The following is a 24349-nucleotide window of genomic DNA, read 5'->3' on the forward strand; positions in this document are numbered from 1 at the left end:
TCATTTAGAGTTTCTAGTATATCAACTATATTTCTAATTATAACTATAAAAGTACCTTTTGAAATAAACAAGAAAAAAAAAACAAACCAAACATCTCAACAAACCACAAAACATTGTAAGGTTACTACTGTCTATTCTTCTTTGAGTACTGTGCTATTGTTGTATATAAGCTGTTGAGTTAGAACTGATTAATAGCTCAGCCTCCAGCAAGTTTTCAAAGGCTGTAAATCAGAGACGAGGAGATTGTCTTTCTCCTGCAGACTGGCCGGTGAATTTGAACCATGTGTCGTTGGCTTGGCAGGACTGTTTGAAATTAATTTATTTTAATGGAATAGTCTGAATTACTATGACAGTGAATTTTATGATCATTAAAATCAGTTATCTGATTTGGAGAAAAGCTGTTACTCAGCAATCACACTAATCCTTATACTAAGAATACGAATTTTATTTACTTTGTGAATATTTTCATTAATACAAAATGAGAAATACATGAGTGGAGAAAATGAGGAGATAAAAGGAAACATTTTCACTGGCCCTTCTTAATATTTTGGTGCTTTCCAACTTCTTGTGATTAGTTGTTGTTTTTGCTGTGTGCCATCAAGTTGACTGCAACTCATAGCTACCCTATGTACAACAGTTCTGAATCCTGCCCTGTCCTGAGCCAGGCTCACTGATGCTGACACTCTTATTCCCATTGCCCCAGTTACTGTATCAACTCCTCTTATCTGAGGTCTTCCTCTCCTGTACTACCCCTTCACCTTTCCAAGCATGATGTCCTTTTCCAATGACAGACAGCTTCCTCCTGGCCATGTGCCCAAAGTAGTGAGCTTCAAAATCCTAGCTTCGAGAAAATTGGTTTCACCCTCTCCAAGACAGACCTATTTATTCTCTTGGCATTCCATGGTATGTTCAAGATTCTTCTCCAGCACCACAACTCAAAGGCATCGATTCGTCTTCTGTCATCCTTAATCATTGTATTCAATATATTTGATAATTGTGACATAATGACTTAAGAAGGGAGCCCAGAGAAATTATTTATCTTATCAGATGCATGGAATGTGGATACTGCAGAATACAATTTTGAGCTAGATTATTTTGTCTTTAGGATTTTCTTTCTTATTTTGCACTTCCCTTTTCTCTGCTTTCGGCTCTAGTTTGTGACTAAAATGCTTTATATGACAGCTACATTAGTCAGATGGGCGGCAAGAAAAGATACAAATTACCTTTATTTGCTGTAAATAAAGATACTGTTATTAAGTGTCCTTGAATCGACTGTGACATAAGTGGATCTGAACTCCACCCTATCCTGGACATACAGAACTTGGATTTGATGCTGTTCCTTTAAAAGTAGATAGACATTTTTAATAATTCTGGTTGCTAAAGAAGTCATTTTCTGAAAATAAAAAGTACTCAAACTTAGAGTTACCAGAACAGTAAGTAGTTAGGAGTCTTAGCTGTGGTTATCTGGTGATGTAGCTGTCAAACATGTGGCCCTCTCAGACCCTTGCCGTGTACTGCCTGACTGAAATGCTGGCAGCTCTCCAGATTCCTGCTGTCCGACCTGACAGAAGCTCACTTGGTGCCTCTCACATGGCACGCCAAGTCTAACCACAGACTCCCTGAGCTGCACCCCCAAAACTGGATTCTTTGAAAGTCTCAGTGACAAACTAAGCCGGAATGATTTATTACCTTTGTCCTTTCACAGAGTATCATATCAAAGTATGCTGCACTTTCAAAAATACCTAATATTCTTTCACATTACAATATTTATAACACAGCTTGATAAGAAGCGGGAGTGGGAAATGATGTGCAGAGTAAAGCCAGATGCTGTCAAAGACAAAGAAACAGAGAGGAATCTCCAGAGGATTGCAACAAGGTAAGACAGTGATTTTGCCCTTTAAAAAATAAGTGTAGTAAAGCTTTGATCATGATGTGTTTCTTGTTGCATTTGAATCTTACACCTGCCTTTTGGGACCAAGTGATTTCTATCTAAGCCTGTCTAGTCAATACTGTAATCAGCTAAAGAATTTGCAGATCTCATGTGCTAAGTGAATATTCAGTATGAAGCTCTTCCAGATCGTGTTTTCATGATCACAGGAACAGGGTATTCCGGCCTCTGTTGTGGTGGTTATCTAAATTTATGGTGCTGGTGGTTAAGACTGTCGAGTTGAAACCAACTACAGCTGACCCTCCAGTGGGTTTTCAGAGGCAGTATATCATGAGAGAGAAGATTGTTTGTTCCCAGTGGAGTAGGTTCAAAGCAGCTTCAAACCATAAGCCTTCAGGTTGGTAGCACAGCTTTTTACTGCTAGGACACCAGAGGGCCCTTGGTATCGTAAGTCATCGCACTTTACACATGTATTACAACAGCATCATGCTACTGTTTCATGCTACTTTTTTCCCCCATCAATACCAAACATTCATTTAATGTACTTTGTGTCCAGAGATGTGGTGGCTACTGAGTGGTTCCTGCCCACTTATCTGTATGAGTGAAAGTAATCGATTGCAGTCTAAGAATAGAGTTAATCTGCTTATGTGCAGGGAGCATAGAACAAGAGATTGTCTTGTAGCTGGAAAAAGCATCACCAAAGAGATGATATTTAGCCTGCTGCATAAAGAATGTACCCAGTATATAAAGTAGTATTAGTTTTGAGATCTTAGTTAATTACATTGTCTTGGTAATTTTCGAATCCATGGAAGTGGTGTACCTTGGTATAGTGAGTGAGGTACGGTGTTTAAGAACACCTGTGATAGAACTAGTCAAATCCCAGTACTATCTTTTTTTAGCTGCTTGCTTTCAGGAAATTTTCCAATTTTCATGTGGAGGGAAAACAGAGAAGTGAAGTTAATGGGTATGATATGTTTCACTTAATCCACTATCATTTCAACATATAATTGGTATAAAACAATGAGATAACTTTTCATTCTCTTATAGTAAATCTCTGAAATCTGATTATCTATTTTATACTTCGAGTATATCTCACTTCTCGGCCAGTCATGTGAGGCTAATGGCTATGGTATTGAGCAGCAATTCCTTGTGAACTATGTCTTAGTTTCCTAGCTTTGCTATAAAAAAAATAACCATCGAAGTGGATGGCTTTAAAGAATAGATATTATTGTCTCATGATTCTAGAGCCTAGGTGCCCCAGTGATGGTACTTACCCTGTCGATACCTTCTGTCAGACATTCCCGGCCCCTCTCCTAGTTTCTGGTGACTCCTCGTTATCCTTGATGTTTCTTGGCTTGTAGATGCATCTTCACCTAGAATCTTTCCTTTCTGTTTTTCTGTATCTATTTTCCTCCTTTTTAAACCATCTTTTAGGTAGCAAAGGACCCACACTACCCAGGTATGGACTTACTAACAAGCATCTTCCTAGAAAGACCTTTGATTGTTTCTGATCACACTCAAATTCACAGGTACAGGAGTCAGTATGTCAATCCATAGCTTTCTGTGATACCTTCAACAGTTACATAATTTCATTTGAGAAATATTTGAGTTAAAAGGAATTTTCATTTCTACTTACAGAAATTTAGAAAAACTAAAGCAGAAAAAGTCACATAGCAGTCACATACCAAAAAGAACTCAAATACGTTTATTCTCTCTATCAGAAATCTGGGTTCATTTGCTCAAATATGTGCTCATTTTTCTCATGTTTTTAGCTATTTACTTAATACTTTCATTTAAGTCCTTTCCTTTTTTCTGTGCAATGAAAATACATTGCCCCAACTCTAACAGAGTTCACCTTCTAGTGTGATTGTTATTTAACTCCATTGTTCTCATTATTTTATATTCCATAGAGGTGTGGTACAATTATTTAATGCTGTTCAAAAACATCAAAAGAAAATTGACGAAAAAGTTAAAGAAGCTGGAAGTTCCATGAGGAAGCGTGCTAAGTTGATATCAACTGTTTCTAAGAAAGATTTCATCGGTGTTCTTAGAGGAATGGATGGAAGTGCAAATGAGAAAACTTCTGCTGGGAAGAACTCTAAAGCCAAACAGGTAAAACTTTTATGTACATTAGATTCAGTATGTTGTAACTCTTAAACCAGAGAATTTTGACATGGAAAAGCACAATGTAGAATTTCATTTTTTTATTTTTTTTTAATTTTACTGACCACCTTCTATGCCTACATCTTAAGAATTTTAAGTTTTTACTTCTGTGATTATTTACTTAGTGTTGGAGATTAGATTTTGGTAAATTTTTTAGAGATAGGGCTAATAGCTCTTCCATATGAAATCTTTTAATTTTGGCATTTTAGAGACTAGAATCTTAAGTAAAAAATCCTTAATTTGAGACTTTAACTTATAGAGATAATTCTTATGTATGATTTTTACAGTATTGGATTTTTTTTTAGATTTGAACTTTTAGAAAATATGTTAGAAAGTTATCCTTGTACTGAAACAGCTTTGGTGAATTTGGTTCGGATATGAAAACCATAAATAACATTCATGAGCTTTGAAATAATAACTTTTTCCTCTAGGCTCTTTTACCCATAGACCTTAATTGTTTTCTTTCTATTTATGTATAAGATCAAAAAGTTTGTGAAATATGCTTTAATCTTAGAAGTGCTAGTTTTTGCTTTTGCTGTGTTTTTTTTTAGATAAAACAAAATACATAATAAATAAAAATTAAAAAGTACATAATTGTATTTGATGATTTAATTTTGATTTCTTGATTTACTAAGTTAAAAAAAACAAAAATAATCAATTGAGAGACGAGAGTTTCTTCTGTAATTTTACTTGTGATCATTTGACACTTTTTAAGAAGCACATTTAGAAATTTCATGCCATTGTAACATTGAAGTATTTTCAAGTACTTTAATCAAGTACCTTAATTAAGTTGATATTTTACTGAATTCTGACAAGTGTTTTCTCAGCCTTTTGTTTCTATTTTGATGTGTCTGTCAGAATTTTAAACATGAGAACACTATTAGGGAATTTATGCTTTTTAGTGTTCTCACTAATGACATTTTACTGTTAATAATTAGAGAAAGATTTGGCAGGAAAAATGATGAAGAGTTAGTGGGAACAAGGTAAGGAAAGTTTTGTTTCCTTTATTATTGATTACAAATAACATTTTATAGGCAGATTTTCTTTTGCTATGAGATTTTTTTAGAAGTTGTGACAATGTAAGGGGGATTCTTTCTTATGATTTCATTATAGTTTCTTTCTTAATCTTTGCATTTGTCCTTAATATTGCTTTTTTCTACTTCAGTAGTTATGTTGTTGTTATTGTTAAGTGCAGAGACCCTATAAACGAAAGACCTGAACACTTGAGTAACTTTAATCATTTATCCAAGTTCATAGAGTTTCTGGAGGCAAGCTATTTCAGAAGTGGATATCACTCCTGCTTCCCAGCTTGTTTTAATTGGGAAGCTTCACCAAATACTGTCCACCATTATCACATTTGACACATCTGTGTCACAATGTTTAGCATCACAGCAACCATGAGTTACCTCTATACAGCAAATGGACAGACGAGTTGTATACCATAGAAGAATGTTTGATCAAAAACAATTAAAACCAGGCTTGAGGGCTGCAGATTTCAATAACCTACCTTTGTCTTGATAGCAAAACTTTCTATCCACTAGACCAACAGAGCTCTCTGTATGTTGATGTTGTTGTTGTGTCAGACTCAAAGCAACCCCGTAAATGATAAGACCTGAACTTTTGTATAACTTTCATAGTTTCTCTAGGTTCATAGTTTGCAGAGGCAAGCTATATCAGAAGTGGATGCCACTCCTGCTTCCAAGTTTGTTTTAATTGGGGAGCTCCACCAAACACTGTCCACCATTGGTAACCATTATCACATTTGACACATCAGTGTCACAGTGGTTAGCATCCCAGCAACCACGAGGTACAGCAAATAGACAGACCAGTGCTATACCACTTAGAATGTTTGACCAAAAACAATTAAAACCAGTCATGAGGGCCATAGATGAACATGACCCACCTTTGGCTTGGTAATAGAACTTTCTATCCACTGTGCCAACAGAGCTCTCTCTTTGTGTTGTTGTTGTTATAGGTATAGAATTAGTATGAGATGAGTAAAAAATAGCATGAAACCCAAGTCCATGAATTTTTGCTCTAAATATCATTTGTTGTCAGAACTGTCTACTTACCACATGATAACATTTCAGGAAATTCCTTTCTTTTAAAGGTATTTGTTTTAATTTGATTTCTTATTCATGGAGATAAAAAGAACTTCCAAAGACAATACTTTTTTAAAAAAAAATAATAGAATTTGCATATGAATAACTTTATAAAAATGTTGTATTTAGAATAAGATCAGTTAGAAATATCAGATATCAGACATATTTATGAGGTGACTGTACCAGATTCTTTTATATAAAAAATAATATGGCAAGACTCAAAATGAGGAGAAAGAGCTACAAAATCCATTAAAACTAGAACATGGAATTCATGAAATATGAATCTAGAAAACTGGAAGCTGTAAAATGTGAAATGAAACACATAAAGATCAGCATCCTAGTCATTGCTGAGTTGAGATGCACTGATACTGGCCATTTTTAATCATACGTGTTCTACTGTAATGGGAATGACAAAATGGAACGGTATTGCATTCATCAACAAAGAGCATTTTAGGATCTGTTAGGAAGTACAGTGCTGTGAGTGATAGGATACAATCCATAAATATAAAAAAAGACCTGTTAATACACCTATTACTCAAATAGATGCAGCACCCACAAAAGCCAAAGAGGAAAAAATTGAGACTTTTACTAACTCTGCAGTCTGCCGTTGATCAAACATATAATCAAGATGATTAATGACTAGAATGGAAAAGTTACAAAGAAGAAAGAATGATAGTTGGAAAATTTGTTTTTGGTGACAGAATGAAGCTGGAGATCTAATGATAATATTTTGTAAAATGAGTAATTTATTCATTGCAAATAAATTTTTTAAAAATGTAACAACTGTACACATGTGCCTTGCTTGATGAATTACGCAAATCAAATTGACTACCTCAGAGGAAAAGACATACATTGGGGAAATTCAGTATCAGCGGTCAAAATCAGGCCAGGAGCCTGATAAAACAGACCATCAACTAATACACAAACTCAGTTGAAGTGAAGAAAATGCAGAGAAGCTCACGAGAACCAAAATATGACCATGAATCTGTTCCACCTGAATTTAAAAGACCATTTCACAAATGGTTTTGATGCATTGAACACTAATAACCTTAAACCAGACAAGATGAGGAATGACATCAAGTACATCATCTTTGAAGAGAGCAAAAGGTCATTACAAAGACAGGAAGGAACAAAAATGTCAGAAGAAGCTCTGAAACTTATACTGAAAAAAAAAAAGCAAGGAGAACAAATGCTCAAGTAAGAGTTTGACAGAAGATTTAAAAGGGAAGCTCAGGAAGACAGAGGAAAGTATTATAAGGAAATGTCCAAAGAGCTGGAGTTAGAAAACCAAGAGGAAAGAGCATGTTTGGCATTTCTTAAACGGAAAGAACTGAAAAACATATTCAAGCCTCAAGTTGTAATAATACTACAGGGTCTTTGGGCAAAATCTTGAATGATACAGGAAACATCAAAAGAAGATGGAAGGAACATACAGAGTCACTGTACCAAAAAGATTTTTTTTCCACATGGCACCATTTCAGGCAATAGCATATGATCAAGAGCCAGTAATGATGAAGGAAGACATTCAAGTTACATTGGCAAAAAATAAGGCCCTAGGAATTGATGGAATGCCAGTTGATATGTTCCCACAAATAGATGGAGCCCTGTATATGCTCACTAGCATATGCCAAGAAATTTGAAAGGGAGCTACCTGGCCAATTGACTGGAAGAGATCCATATAAGACCTTTACTGTAAAAATAGAAGGACAACTAGTAAAATATGTATAGGGATCGAAGGGGTGGGGGAGAGGTAGGAGCAGAGGGGTGAGGACGGGTAGGGGTGAAGCTAGAGGCTTGCACAATTTGGTGGGTGGAAAGAGAGGTTAAAAGAAATGGGAAAGATCTGGTAGGACCTGAAGCAACAGGGTAATTAATGATGCGTATAGTTCAATGGTGATTAATTTTGTAAAATGTAATGAATAGGAATGATCGTAAGAAACACAATGTGAGTGAAGAATAGTGTGAAACACAATGTGTACGAACTTTGTAAGCAAACCAACATAAAAGAATTTTTAAAAAAAAGTGATCCAACAGAATGTGATATTATTAAATATGAATATTACATGCAAGTGAAATCTTTCTGAAGATTATTTTAAGAGCAACTGGAACAGTACATCAGCAGGGAATTTTCAGGATTTCAAGTTGGATTCTAAAAGACTGGAACAGAGAGCATTATTGCTGATGCCAGATGAGTCTTGGCTAAAAGGAGAGATATTAGAAAGATGTGTGCTTGTGGTTTATTGACAATGGAAAGGTATTTGACTGTATGAATCATAACAAACTATGGCTAGCATTGTGAAGAATTGAAATCCCAGAACTCTTAATTGTGTTCATGCGAAGCCTGTCCATAGATCAAGAATCAAGAAGCAGTTGTCCGAACAGAGCAAGAGAACACTACGTAGTTTAAAAGCAGGAAAGGTGTGAAAAAAAAAAAAGCAGGAAAGGTGTGCATAATGATCGTAGTCTTTCCACACCTATTTGATTTGAATGCTAAACAAATAATTTGATAAGCTACACAGTATAAATACAAAGGTGTGCCTAATCCGGGCCATGGTCTTCTCAATTACTTGTTATGCTTCAGAGAATTGGACAATGACTAAGGATGACAGGAAAAAGTTGTGATGCTGGAGAAGAGTCTTGAAAATACCATGGACTGCCAAGAAAATAAGTAGGTCTGTCTTAGAAAGGGTGAAACCAAGTCTATCCTTGGAGGCTAGGATTTTGAAGCTCCGCCTCACTTACTTTGGGCACATGGCCAGGAGAGATCGATCCTTGGAGAAGGACATTATGCTCCAATGGGTAGACAGACAGCGCAGGAGAAGAAGACCCTGAGGAGATGAATTGATACAGTAACAGGAGTGATGGGCGGTGTTTCGAAGTTAGTGAGACTGGTTCAGGATAGGGAAGGGTTCAGAGCTGCTGTATATAAGGTTGCTATACATTGCAGGCAATCCAATAGCACATAACAACAATAACATACAGGTTTGGAAGGAAGAGTAGCATCCACTTCCCAAATAACATGCCTCTGGGTAATCTATGAACTTTGATAAATATCCACAGTTGTAGAGGGGCTTCAGGCCTTTTTTATAGGGTCGCTTGAGTCGTGCTCTAATTGAAGTCAACAACAACAGCAGCAATAACAATATATAGGAAGAATGTGATAATCAGGATTAGAGGAAGAATCATCAATAACCTGCCTTATACGGGTGATATAGCCTTGCTTGCAGAGTGAAGAAGACTTGAAACACTGAGATGATTGAAGACTACAGCCTTAAAGTTGAGTTATATCTCAGTGATCAAGAAAACATAAATCTTTACCACTGGGCCAAGAGGTAAAATCATCATAGATGGAGAAAAGATTAAGTAGTCAAGATTTTATTTTACTTGGATTCCACAGTCAACATCCAGGGTACCAAGAAGTCAAGAGATCAAAGGCAGGTTGCATTGGGAAATTCTGCACTCCAGAACAGCTAAACTGTTCATCTGCTAAACTATAATAATAGTTGATGTAAGACTAAAGGGATTGTGATGCAAGCTGTGGTATTTCCAAATGCTTCCTATACCGCTGAAAGTTGGACAGTGAATAAAGACCAAAGAATCAGTGCCTTTGTATTGTGGTTTTGGAGAAATGCATTGACTACCCCATGTACAGCCAATAATCCAAGTCTGTCTCGAAGGTAGTGCAACCAGATTGCTCCTTAGAGGCATGAACAGTGAAACTTTGTGTGACAAACTTTGGGCATATTGCCAAGGAGGGTCCTGAAGTTGGAAAAAGGCACCATGCTGGGAAAGATAGTTCACAAATGCAAAGAAGACTGTCTGTGAGATGGATTGACACAGCAACTTGAGCATGATGGTCCAGGATACGACAAGGGTCTATCTGTTGTTCTTAGATCTTATGGAAGTTCCTTGTTGTCTCTTCCCTGAAGTGTAATGGTGTTCAGAACAAAGGTGGTTTTTTTGTTTGTTTGTTTGTTTCTAATAGTTGTTCCAGTGTCTATTTAAATTTTACTCTTAAATAATCTGTATTTAGTGGCAGCTGTGTAAAGATTCTGGTTTGGAAACATCTATACTATATTCGGCAGTCTACTTTCTACTTCTAAACCCAAAATGTGTCTGGAAGGCTGTGATCTGAGGCTGGTTTTGCTGGCTAGAAACAGAGGGTGCACACAGTCCCTCTTAAAATGGAAGGTGTTTATGCCCAACATGAAGCAAAATTCTACTTAGGCAAGAGATGTGTTTCTGAATGTAAAGCAAAGAACAACACAGGACTTCAGCGAACCAGAGATCTGGAGAAAGGTAACTTGGCCTTGGTCGGTGCCAGCTTCCGAAGCAGCTGTCTTGTAAGACTATTGTGATGTATCCTGTAAGGAAGGAAGCTCTGCTACCAAGCCGAAGGTGGTATAGCACTGGTCTGTGCGTTGCTGTACAGAGGTAACTCATGGTTGCTATGATGCTGAAGCCTGTGACAGTGATGTGCCAATCGTGGTAATGGGCACCCATGGTAGACAGTGTTGGCTGGAGCTTCCCGACTAAATCAAGCCTGGAAGCAGGAGCGGCATCCACTTCCGAAATGGCTTGCCTCTGGAAACTCTATGTACAAACAGTGCTCAGGCTGTTCATTCATAGGGTCGCTATGAGTCGTCTACGACTCGACGGCATTAAACAACAACAATACTATACTCATCATCTTCCTTCCTGATTTAACTTTGTTCTTATAAATTGATAAAGAAAATTTTATATCAAAAAATCCAAAAAGAACCTGTAGTTGTATATTAGACAAAATGAGTAGATTTATAGAATTGAGTCTATTAGAATACTCAGCATACTTTTTAGGAGGGTTGGGTTTTTTTGGTTTTTTTTTTTTAACTCTTAATGATTTGCATAAATAACTATAACTCCTTCAAGAAATTCCTTCTGTTCCCCAAGAGTTTTCTGAGGTTTTCTACTTCAAGGGATAGGGAAACTAGAAGTATTGTGACAAATTTAATTGTTTCATATCCCTAAATAAGTCAGTAGACAGTGAGGGAGTGAACAAAAGAATGGAGACTCTGGTGATAGAGTCCATAGTGTGTCGTACTGCTGACTCAGCCTCTAGTGGCTTAAATCCCCTGGTGGTAGCTCTGCTACAGAATGATAGGCAGTCGCCTCCTATTAAGAGTTAAAAACCTTGGAAGCTGATGGAAGGTCATTGAAAGTTGAGCCAGTTGCTCAGCATTGAGCAAAATAACACTCATTCACTCATTGCAGTGGAGTGGGAACCAGCTCATAGCCGACATTCCAGCAGGTTTTCACCGTGCTCATCTTCTGCACAGTGGCTTTTGGATTCCAACTGCATGCTTTTTTTTTTTTTTTTTTTCAGTGAATATGGCCAGAATTAGTTCTTTCCACCCCATAGGAATCTTTTTTTTTTTTTTTTGGCAGTGCACTTCCTTACCAATAGGCCAGCAAAGCAAAGCATTTAGAGTATAATTTCAAAAGTGGGCTTACGGCTAATGTTAAATACCACTAACAGATAATATTAAAATTCCCTAACAGAGAGTGTTCACAGACTTAGTTCAAAACTATGGCAGCTTGATGCTGAGCTGCATATCGTTTCTGGGGAAGGAGCTTGGTGACTCCAGTCTTGCTACTCAGGATGTGCTCTGCCCCTCTAACACCTTGCTGCAAAATAGACCCTGAGCACTAGTTTGACTTTTCAGGTTTGTTTTCTTTTTGTTTCTTTTTTTGGTAAAAGTGAAAATCCTCTTCAGAAAGTGAAAGCACGGACTAATGTAGATCTGTAGAAATGGCATGAAAGGAACTTGTGAAAAGTCAAGGATATCTAGTCTTTGGAGGAGTATGAGCTCCAGGCTATAATCAGAAATGGGAAGGATGACAGGGAAGATCAAGCTGAAGCAGCGGTATAAGTACATGAGGAGAGGCACTTAAGACAGAAACACTGAGAGGTTGAAGAAATAACATGACCACAAAGGAGGAGGTAGCCAGAATAGCAGAGCATGTTGGAGACATTTGTTCTAGGAATTTTAATGAGTTCAGCGGTTTCAACAGCCCTAAAAGTTCTCTGACATGGTGTTTGAGATGCTACTGAATCTTTAAGGGCAGTTAACCTGTTAATCAAGACAGAAAAAGTAGATTTTAGGCAGAATATTTCTCATGATTAAAAAAGTCTGGGTTTAGAGAAATACTTTCCAGTTACTTGGCGAGAACTTTCTAATCCCCTTAATCTTTCCCTTGGACCAAATAAAATAAATGTAACATCATATTAATCACATACCGTTATGGAAAAGTATACTTAAGCCGGGTGGCTCCTTGGAGGCAAGGATTCTGAGGCTCCGTCTAACTTACTTCGGACATGTAGTGAGGAGAGACCGGTCCTTGGAGAGGGACATCATGCTTGGGAGGGTAGAGGGACGGCGCAGGAGAGGAAGCCCTCTGTGAGGTGGATTGATTCAGTGACTGGGATAATTGGGATGGGAGTATCAGAGACAGTGCGATTGGCGCAGGACAGAGCGGAGTTTAGGGCTGTTGTACATAGGGTCGCTATGAGTTGCAGGCGACTCGACGGCACATAACAACAACAACAACAATAATATCTTAATATTAACACTGTGTGTTTTTAGGATGGTTTGTTTAAGGCAGCAACAAAATGTTATATTTTATTTAGGAAAAGTCTTTATCTAAAAAATTCAAGTTAACCTGCAAAAGAGTATTATTACCTGTACTTAATAGAACGTGTTCCTGTCTTGAGTGAATTTTGTATCTAGAGTGAATTGTGTGCCTAGTATGTTGAAAAATCAGGAGTTCGATAAAGGCATTGCCCTTTTCCTTTTTCTTAAAAAACCAAGTCAGTAAAATTTCCTGAAACTATTATGTCAATTTCACACAAGATGGGCATGAAGCCAAGTGTGGTGAATTTTAAATCTGTGATTCCCCCCAAAAAATATATTAACTGCTATTACGAAAGCATTAGCTGTATACTATCTTTACGTTAAGGCTTACCGACATGGCACAAGTCTAAAATTGCAGATATGCCAATTTTAACATGTTAAAATGAAACCACAGTAGTAATTTTCTAGTAAGGTAAAAATTCAAGCTAGTTTCTGTTAGATAGAAAGTAATTTTCATAATGACTGCAGGACAATATTTGAATAAATACCCTAGAATAAAAGCGCAGAACATTGGGTTTATTTTATTTGTTTTCCTGATTTTGTGACATGACATTTTAGATGCAAAGTCAGAAATAGAGTTAGGCCTTGATGCTTTGTTTTGTGTACCTTCCTCATAAATAGGAGCCATGCAGTTTGTATTTAGTAGATAGATACTTCCTAGTGAGAATGCTTTTGAAATACCTGACTTCTTTGGTGCTTGGTAACAACCTACACTCTAAATTGCTATGCACTTTTACAACTATGCATTCCTTACAATTCATGGACCTAATGAGTTCTTGACCCCAAAGGAGGAAGCTTAGAAATGGACAGACTTCCTCACACAGGTCCTTAGGGTTTACAGTATTCAGGCCCTAGTTTTTTGAAGGGGATTGAGGATATGGAAGTCAGGCAGAGGAGTGGAGAAAGATACTGTCCTTAAATTGCCCCTGCATTTCAGAGCAAGAGTGTTTTACTCTCACATAAAAGCTCCTCTAGAGGAATGATTGGAATTCCAACTTTGTAAATAGTTCAGCTTAATGTTTGTTTACTGAAAATGCCTAGATTAGAGTCTAGACAAAAGAAAGATCCCACCACCTTTGAAATGAGACTGAGCAGAATTGTACACATTATAGCTCATGGGAACCATTTAAAGCCAGCTTCTCATTGTATTCATTTCTTTTAAAATACACTGTTGAATTTTTAACGTAGAGTAGTTTCTGATTTAAACTGCAGTTATGATTCAAGTAAGCTTAGATTTTGCAAAATATTACGTATTTTACATCTTGACATGTGAAAAATGTTAAGTGGAGAATAAGAACTATATTGCAGAACTGCTATAGAAATCTTACTGTTAAAATGATAATTAATTATGGTACTGAATATCATCTCTTCATTTTGCCTGTCTAAGGAAAGGCTGTCACTTTTTGAAACTACTGAATTGAATGCCTAAATAGGAATTTTCTCGATGTGGTTGAGGCTTTTTAAAAATTATTTTTTATTCTTTGGAAATGTTAAAAATCTTGAATCACATATCTGCATCTTTTGTGTATTTCGTTATTATTTTTTTCCTCCTTCTCTCAAAGAATGCTTTGTTTTCAATGAATAATTTATCCTGACTTGTAGGTAGTTTAAACTGTTACTGGGGCCAGGAGGTTGGGCAGGGAGAAAAGTGCAACAGTGAATTAATGGAAATCCAAAGTGTCTGTAAACTTTCATTAAAATTAATAAAAAATTTTTAAAGGTAAAAAAAAAAATGTCTCAAAGATGGTGGGTGGGTATTAGGAAGGCTGAGCTCATAGACTGTAACACTAAATTACCCAAGTTCAAAGCCTAGTCTGCCTTTACTGTATATTGGCCCATAGGAAATGATATGCCCAGGTTTTTTATCTGTTTAAAATAATTTTTCTAGTATTCAGTGTTTGATACAGATTCTATCTCAATGTCAAGGAAACAAAGATTCTTACTGCTGGACTGATAGGCAACATCATGATGGATGGAGAGACTGAAATTGTCAACAGCTTCATCTTGCTTGGATCCACAGTTAATACCCTTGGTACCAGCAGTCAGGAAATAAGGAGATGCATTACACTGCAAAAACCTGTTGTTGGGAACCTCTCCAAATTATTGAAAAGTAATGATGTCAGTTTGAGGACTAAGGCATATCTGATCCAGGCCATAGTCTTTCTGATCACTTGTTTGCATCTGAGAGCTGGACAGTGAATAAGGATGATAGAAGAAGAATTGCAGCCAGAGCCAGAGTGTTCTTTAGAGTCATGAATGGTGAGGTTTCGCCTCACATACTTTGGTCTTGTTACTAGGAGGGGCTGTTTCTTAGAGATGGACATGATACTGGGCAGCGTGGAGGGTCTGCCATGGAGAGGAAGACCCTCAAGCAGGTGGATTAACATGGTGATTGCTGCATTGGGCTCTTGTGTGTTAGAAAGGCACAGGATAGAACAGGGTTCAGATCTTTTGTTCATAGGGTCCCTATGAGTTATATTCTATTCGACAATAACACAAACAATAATCATTCCCTCACATGGATGTTCTTTGGTTCTTTCACCTTGAGAAATGCCTCATGTTTACCTCCCTTTTGATTTTTTAACTCCAGCTCATTGCACATTTCATTATATAATACTTGCTCTTTCTTCTCAAGTTGCCCCTTGAGATCTTCTGTTCAACTTTGTCACCTCAGTGTTTCTTCCCTTTGACTTTTTTTGTTCCAGTGCAAATTTTAGAATCTATTCTGACATCAATTTTATTTATTTTTTTTCTCTTCCCTATCTTTGTAATGACCTTTTGCTTTCTTCTTGAATGATGTCTTTCCAGTTTGTCTGGTCTTTGATCCTTGGTGTTCAGTGGATCAAATCTATACAAAAGGTGGTTTTTAAATTTAGTTAGGTTTAGTCAAGGTTGTGTTTTGTTTCCTCTAGGCTTGTTTCATTTTCTTCAATTTCAGTTTGAATTTGCATATGAGTAGTTGGTGATCTGCTCCACAATTAGCCACAACCTGATTTTGACTGATGATATTGAGCCTCGTAAATGTTCCTTTCAATAGTAATTTTCTTCCTGTGTAGTCCATCACATGAAGTTGATGTGTATCGTTACCCTTCTGTTTTTAAAAAAAATATAATGAATAAATCATACATGTACAAATTCTGTCTTGCAATCTTAGTTATTTCTGTCACCAGTGCCATACTTTTCAATTACCAGTATTCCTTTGTTTCTAACTTTTGCATTCCAGTTGTCAGTTATTGTTAATACATCTTGATTGCATATTCAGGCAATTTCAGGATGCAAAAGTTGGTACAAATCTTCAGATTTCTTCATCTTTAGATTTCATGGTTGGTGTGTATATTTGAATAATAGTTGAGCTAACAGACCTTCCTTTTATGTATCTGGATGATATTCTGTCACGCACAGTATTGTATTTCAGGATAGATCTTGATAAGCACTTTGCCACACCAATCCTCTTCATTTTTCTCATTTCTAGCATATTAGATCATGTGATTGTCTTATTCAAAATGTCCATCTCAACATGTTCCATTTCATTTTTTACAATTTTATTTTTTTTCTAAATTCATACTTAATACATTCCGTTTTCCAGGTTTTTTTGGTTTTTTTAAGCTTATTATAAAATTTTATTGAAAGGATAAACTTCATAGGGTAAAACAGTAATAGTAAAAAATAACCTACTACAATTTCATTTTGTTTGACAAAATGACTTCGTTTAAATAAAATTTTATTTAGCCTACCTTTATGGGCTTCTTATAAAGCTAGATGGCACAGTGGTTAACGTTCTCAGCTGCTAACCCAAAGGTACGTGGTTTGAACTCGTCTACAGTGGAGAACTGTGGCACTGTTTCCATAAAGATGTATAACCTTGAAACCTTATAGGGTGGTTCTTCTCAGTCCTGTTTCATCTAAGTCAGACATAATTCACTGGCAGTGTTGTGTTTGTTCATTGGTTTTGGTTGGGTTTAGTTTACATTGCAGTGTTTGTGTGATATGTGTATATCTGTTTTCTGTCTCTTGCCATTTCAAAATCCATTACCATCAAGGCAATTCCAACTTACAGTGATCCTGTAATGGTCCCCTAAGGTTTTCAAGCTGCAATCTTTATGAGACATTCTGCCAGATAGTTCTCCCTGTGAGTGGCTAGTGGATTCAAACCATTGATCTATTACTTAGTAGTGGAGCGCTTAGCCACCTGCATAAGCAGGGCCCTTCTCTTGACATTACGTACATTCATTGCTATTTATTAATGAATGTTCGCAGCTCTTTCTCCTCACTTTTACTCTTGCCACTAATGAAGCCTCGAGTTGCAACACTGATTATATGTTAACTGGTCATTTCTTCAGAGATTCTATTTATTAACCCACATTACCTTTGCAGATACTATGAATAAAAACTTTTTATCTTTTTAGGAGGATATTTCAATCCATGACACAAAGGAGACTTTAGTTTTTAAACTGGTCCTGTCATACTGTTCTGACCTTTGTAAATAATATGCAGGATGAAACCATGCCTGATTATGCACCATTCTCACAATCACTGTTGTGCTTAAGCCCAGAGTTTCACTCTTTGAACCCATGTAGAGGATCTTCCTCTCTTTCACTGACCCTTTCCTTTACTATGCATGATGTTCTTCTCCAGAGATTGGCCCCTAATGGAAATAATGCGCAAGTATGTGAGACAAAGGCTAAAACTCTTCTAAGGAGCTTTTAAGGAGAATTCTGTATGCATTTCCTCCAAGATAGACTTGCTTGTTCTTTGGTAGTTCATGATCAGTATTCTTCACCAATATAAAAATATAATGGCTTATGTCAGGCACACTTTAGTCTTTAAAATGACATTCTTGCTCATTAAGCACTTTGAAGAAGTCCTTGACACACAGGTATACACACTGCAATACATACTTTAATTGCTTTGCTTCCCTGGGTGTTGATTGTAAATCCAAGTAAAAGTGAAATCTTTGGCAACTTCAGTCTCTTCTGCTTATGATGTTGTGTTTTGTTTCAGTAGTAAAGATTTTTGTTCTCTTTCAGTTGAAGTAGAAACCATACTGAAGGATATTTGCCTTAGTCTTTAGTAAGAGCTTCAAATAGTTGTCACTTTCTGCAGGCAGGATTGTGCCATTTGTTTAGTATAAGTTATTGAAGACTCTTCTTAACTCCACTCTTGATGGAACATTCTTAAATTTCTCAGATTATTTGCTCAGAGTATAATTTGAATAGGTGTAGTGAAAGGATACTATTCCATTTTACATTTTAGAAACTCCACATCAGAGAGGTTAATTGACATGCCCTGTGTCACATGGATAGTAATGATTCAAACCCAGTCTTGACTCCCAAAGGAGGTCTACTGTCTAAAAAAGATCTAAGGTCCTTAAAGTAATTAGAATAGAAAGTTCTCTAGAGGACCAAGGCAAGCTAATGAGCTAGAAAGAGAATTTTGAAGGAGGCAGCATGTAGTATGATTTTTTTTCTATATCTTTCATTCCCTTGTTTGTTGTAGAACACATGCTGACTAATATATTTTTACAAAACTTTTGTGGGATTAAAAGAATGTTTTAGTAAAATTATAAAACTAATTAATTTAGAAAATTCTTTATAGATTTACTGATGTAAAAACTTCAAGTAGCTTGTTTTAGAAATTCACTGTAGCTTGTTTTTAATCCTTATTTACCTAACAGTTTCAGAATTTGTTATTTTCCCACCAGAAAATTTTAAAAGGGAACATCTATATTTATTTTAATTTTGGTTTTAAAAAAATACTAGCACTTTTCCCATGTTGTCTAATACAGTGGTCTTTCTCATCTAGTTTTTATTTCCTTGTTTGGGCTAATTATTTTGAAGATAATGCTCAAAGAATACTGCCTTTGATATTGCTTCTCAGTGTTAAGAAAACAACAACAACAAAAAAGCACCTTACCACTTTGGTGATAAATCCACATCAGGACAGATGGAGAAAATATTGAAACTTTCAACAACTTCATATTACTTGGATCCACAATTAACACCATTAGTAAAGCATTTAGGATAGCAGGGGATATATTGCACCAGGAAAGTATGCAGTCAGGGACTTCTCCAAATTATTGAGGAGAAAGGATGTTAGTTTGAGGACTGTGCTTGATTGAGGCTTTGGTCTTTTCAGTCACTTACTGTGCATGTATCTGAAAGCTGGACAATGAATAAGGAAGAAAGAAGAACTGATGTCTTTGAACTGTGATGTTAAGAGTAATGAATATCCCATGGGGAACTGACCAAAGAACAGATAGATTGTCTTGGAAAAGGAGGAGCCCAAGTGCTTCTTGGGGACAAAGATGATAAAGCTTTCTCACATACTTTTGGCATGTTGCTAGGAGAGGCCATTCCTTGAAAGGGATATCATACTTGAAAGGTGGAGGGTTGCTGAAAGAAGACCTCAGTGAGAAGAATTGACTCAGTGAGAAGAATTGACACCATGACTGGAGCAATGGGCTCCAATATGTCAGAGATTATTGAGAATGCGACAGGATTCAACTCTGTTGTTCATAGGGTCACTATGAATCCTATTCACCTTGATAACAACAACAATCCCATGGGTATTGTTTTAAAGCACCTTTACTGAGATCATTCATATTCTGTATAGTTTAAAAAATTCTTTGGAATTGATTCCATTTAGGTTCATGCATTACATTTGGTTGTATCATCATCTTTTATTCTAGAACAGCCTATCTTTTTTTTCTTTGTTCACTTGTTTAATTGTCTTTTTAAAAAGACAAGGTATTTATCTTGAAAAATATATCCTTATTTCAGAATTTGATTGTTTTATTTTAGTATCTTTTTACTTGTTCCTCTGTGCCCATTATATGTAACCTGTGAATGAGAAACAAAGACTTCTTTGTATTTTGATTTAGTTTTCTTGGCATGATTCTTTCAGAGGTGGAATCCTTAAATACTTTGAGCTTAATGCTGTATCACAGCAGGAGACAATACAAGCAGTTCCATGTTATTGATGCTAGTTTATCATTTGGTTAGTATGTAATCTCTCCTTACTACATTTTTTCTCCTCCTATATTCAGTTGGAAAGTAATTTTTGCCATGGTAGGAACAAATGACTTTCTCCACTCTTTTTTCCCTCCACCATTTTGTCTTTTAACATCAGTTAATTATCTTTAATTATCAAATTATTAAGTAATCCACATATTATCCAGTTACATCATTAGAAATTAGAGAATTTTTCTTATTTATTTTGTAATTTACTTGCTGTTTTTCTGAGTATAAATTAAAGTTCCTGAAAAGGGAAGCAGTGTGTGTGTGTGAGAGAGAGAGAGAGAGAAGAGAGACACAGAGACAGACACACGTTGAATCAGATCCGACTGGCACAGGAGGAGATTGCCCCTCCTTCTCCAGTGGAGCATCTGGTGGATTCAGACCACTCACCTTCAGGACTGCAGTGCAGCTTCTTGCCACTAGGCCTCCAGAGCTCCCTAATACATCTTTTGATTAATACTTTTCATAGTAAAGAGTTGATTTAAATTTTTTATGGAGCTCAGTAGATAAATATGAAACAAATTTGCGGTGTGAAAAAAGTAGTTTTCCCCCCAGAAGAATTAATAGTTCTGTTAATATGTTTACTTATAAATTTGAGTTTTCACTTATATACTATTCTGGTATTAATTTAGTAATCTACTATTAATTTAGTGGATTGTTATCATGTACTAGTGAATCAAAACCAAGCTTGGCTGATCATGCAGTGGGTTTTCAGAGGCAGTAAATCACTCTGGAGGAGATCACTCATCTTTAGCTGGTAGAGTCAAACTGCGTAACTTACTTGTACCTTACTAGTACATTTACTAGCAATTCTTTACTAGTAAGATCAGAAATACCCTTTAAAAACGAGTCTTGATGGCATAATTATTCTCAGCATGATTTCTGTTTCACTTTGATATGAAATCGTGTAGAGCAGTTGTGTCAAAAGTCTCAGTCTGCTATTGAATTTGGATTCTTAAACAGTGTGGTCACCTTTAACCTATTAATCATTTTTAAGAGAATATAAACAAAGAGAAAATCAGAGCTAGATTACAGTTTTTAAAAAATTGTGTTCTGTAGATTATAGCTGTGGTGACTTAGTGGTACAGCCAACTCAGTGATTCAAGCCCACCCGCTCCATGGTGGGAGGAAGAAGCAGTCTCCTGTGCAATTTACTAACTATGAACAAGTGCTGCATGATCAGCTCTGCGACTCTGAAACTGTCTCTAGAATGTAAAGATCTAAAGCACAAGGAAGAGAACTGAATAAGATTTCAAAAGCTAGCTTGAGAAGAAAGTATAATTTATATGAGCTTCTGTGGTCTTTAATATAGATTGAAGCTCGACATCAAGAAAACAGTTTCTTATCACTGGATCAATTGGCAGCATCATGAAGATGGAGAAGAGATGGAGATTTCTAGTAATTTCAACTTGCTTGGGTCCACAATCAGCACTTTTACCACCAGCAGCCAAGAATTTAAAAGAGGTATTGTCTTGGATTAGGAAACTCTGCTGTCAGAGACCTCTCCAGAGTGCTGAAAAGGAAGTGCTGAAGTGCATAGATGTCAGTGAATAAGGATGACAGAAGAAGAAGAATCGATGCCTTTGAGTTGTGGTGAATAGTGCATAGATGTCAGTGAATAAGGATGACAGAAGAATCTATGCCTTTGAGTTGTGGTGCTGGAGAAGAGTGTTGAATATACCATGTACTCTAAGAGAACAAACAGGTCTGTTTTGGAGAGGTGAAACTAGGCTGCTCTCTGGAGGCAAGGACTTTGAAGCTCCATCTCACATACTTTGGGCATCTTGCCAGGAGGGACCAGTCCTTAGAGAAGGACATCACGCTTGGAAGGTGGAGGGACAATGCAAGAGAGCAGACCATGGATGAGATGGATTGACTCAGTGACTAGGGTAATGGGGGCAGGTAAGTAGGAGACGGATTGGCTAAGGATATGATAGGATTCAGAGCTGTTGTACTTATAACAGCATGCAAGACTGGTCCATGTTTTGTCCATAAAAGGTTTCTCTTTAAAAGATACTCTTTAAACTGTTAGATTAAAGGTTGAGAATACTTAGTAAAATTAAGTAGGGCAATTTGTTTATCAAATCCAGTCCCTAGTTTAATAATAAGATAAGGATAACAACTTGCTTTTTTCCGTGTCTCACTCTCTAATGACTGGGTCAATTGTTGGTGCTTTAGAAGATTTTCTAAAGTCAGTTTTCAAAGACTGAAATTGTAAGGCAATATAAGGAGCCCCTGACTTTATATATAGTACTTGTTCAAATCTGTAGATAAAACCCAAAGTCTGTTGTAGCAGATCACGACATCTGAACACTCAGCCAAAGTTAAGAGATCAACAAAACTTTATTGTGTGTGGCCAGGGTGTCAGCTAGTGCTCAAACAGCTTCACTTCCAAGAGGAAGCAAAGATCAGGTTTCTATATAGAGATTGGGCATGGGGGTTACACAGAGTTAGTTGTGGTTGGCAGTTGAGATTTATCACATCCAGTGTCCAAGCCCTAGGCAAGGTGCAGGATGTGGTCAGGGAGTGGTAGCCAAGCTGGGTCAGCATATACTGGAATATAAAGCTCAGCGAAACATGTTACTGCTAAAATTATTGAGGCATACATTTCTTAAAATAGCTGTTAGAACAAAATGGCTTCCTTAATGCTAATATATAAAAATGGCTTTTAAAAAGCTTAACATATGTCCTGTTACTACTGTTCTATTTAGAAGAACAGAATAAAATGATTTCTGGATATAAGGAAACAGAGCAATGAAACATTAGCAAAATTTTCCTATAAGATTCATAGTAATCCTGGGAGCTCCAGTGGTGCAGTGCAAGTTGCACTGTTAAGTCAAAGCCAGGCTTCTCTGGGAGTTTTACTCCATCAACAGGTCCACAGAAGGATGAGTTGTCTTCTCTTAAGATTTGCAGTGTTGGAAAGTAGATGAAGTGGTCACTGTGAGTCAGAATTGAATTGCTGATGAATGAGTGAAAACAAAACTTATGAAATGCAGCTTAATGTCTAATATCAGACAAAAGAAAACACTAACAAATTTTTAATAATGCAAATGAAATCGGGTGTATTAAAAAATTAGGAATAAATCTTTGACTTGCCATGAAGTTTCAAAGTTATTAGTTTATAATATGTCACTAAGAAATAGTTTTTTTAATTTTACCAAAGATCTTAAAGGTAAAACTTTTAACTTTTCCCCCAAAGTTTTAGTACTTGGTTTTCAATTAAAATTTATTCAAATTTATTATTGGTCAAAAGCTTAACCCATGAGATATCTGTATTCTTTTTGTTTTTTAAATCTCTTTAACATACCAAATATTAACCATAATAGAAAGATACATTGAATGTATTAATAATAAACCTTTTATTCATTATCTTTATTGCATATTTTAGAAAACAAACCACTGGTGTGGTTGTTATTATCTGTCAACTTGCCTGCCACTCATAGTGACCCTATGTACAACGGCTCTAAACCCTGCTTTATCCTGTGACAATCTTATTATCTCTGATACATCTACCCCTGTTACCCCAGTCACTGAATCAATCCATCTCATCGAGGGTCTTCCTCTCTTGTGCTGTTCCTCTACCCTCCCAAGCATGAGGTCCCTTTCCAAGGATGGATACCGCCTTGCAGCATGTCCAGAGTATGTCAGATGGATCTTCAGAATCCTTGCCTCTAAGGAGCAGCCTGCCTTCACCCTTTCCAGGAGGAACTTGTTTGTTCTCTTAGTAGTCCATGGTACATTCAGTACTCTTCTCCAGCAACACAGCTCAAAGTCATCAATTCTCCTTCTGTCATCCCTAGTCATTGTCCAGCTTTCTGATGCACAACAAATAATTGCCAAGACCATGGCCTGTATCTGGTGCACCTTAGTCTCCAGTCTAACCTCATTGCTCTTCTGTACTTTGGAGAGGTCTCTAACAGCAGACTTTCCCAATGCAATTCGTCTTTTAATTTCCTGTCTGCTGGTACCAAGAGTGTTGATTGTAGAGCCAAGCAAACTGAAGCAGTTGACAGTCTCAATCTCTTCACCATCCACCATGATACTGCCAATCAGCCCAGTGGTGAGAATCTTTGTTTTCTTGATGTTGAGCTTCAGTCTATATTGAAGGCTACAGTCCTCACATTCATTAGCAGACCCACATAAAGGTATATATTACTTAACATCTGCTGTGTTCTCTGTAGTAAGATGCTATATTTGGATGTTATGTAAACATGAATGTCTTCCTTCATTACTACTGGCTCTTGATCATATGGAACTTCCTGAAGTATTTCAGTGTCCATGAATTCTTTTTGGTACAGTGACTCTTTGCTGGGTCATTCAGTATTTTGCCTATACCATCTCTCATTATTGCAGCTTAAAGTTTTATTTTTTCAGTTCTTTCAGCTTGAGAAATGTCATGCCAATTCTTCCCCTTTTAATCTCCAATTCAAGCTTTAAGCACATTAATTTGTAATACTTCGCTTGGTCCTCTCATGCTGCCCTTTGAAATCTTTATCTCAGCTCTTC

The 24349-nt window shown here is 36.6% G+C and overlaps 1 protein-coding gene across 1 annotated transcript in view; it reads left to right on the forward strand.

Annotated features, from left to right (window-relative positions):
• RRP15 (ribosomal RNA processing 15 homolog (S. cerevisiae)) overlaps positions 1–24349 on the forward strand; it is a 51170-nt gene that overhangs the window by 20843 nt on the left and 5978 nt on the right. Inside the window, exons 3-4 of the mRNA XM_006890574.1 lie at positions 1779–1876; positions 3799–4000. Coding sequence (XP_006890636.1) covers positions 1779–1876; positions 3799–4000 — 300 coding nt within the window. The remainder of the gene's footprint in view (positions 1–1778; positions 1877–3798; positions 4001–24349) is intronic.

The sequence above is a fragment of the Elephantulus edwardii genome, unplaced genomic scaffold (assembly GCF_000299155.1).
Source record: "Elephantulus edwardii isolate Elephantulus edwardi_28Jun2011 unplaced genomic scaffold, EleEdw1.0 scaffold00090, whole genome shotgun sequence".
Taxonomy (NCBI): domain Eukaryota; kingdom Metazoa; phylum Chordata; class Mammalia; order Macroscelidea; family Macroscelididae; genus Elephantulus; species Elephantulus edwardii.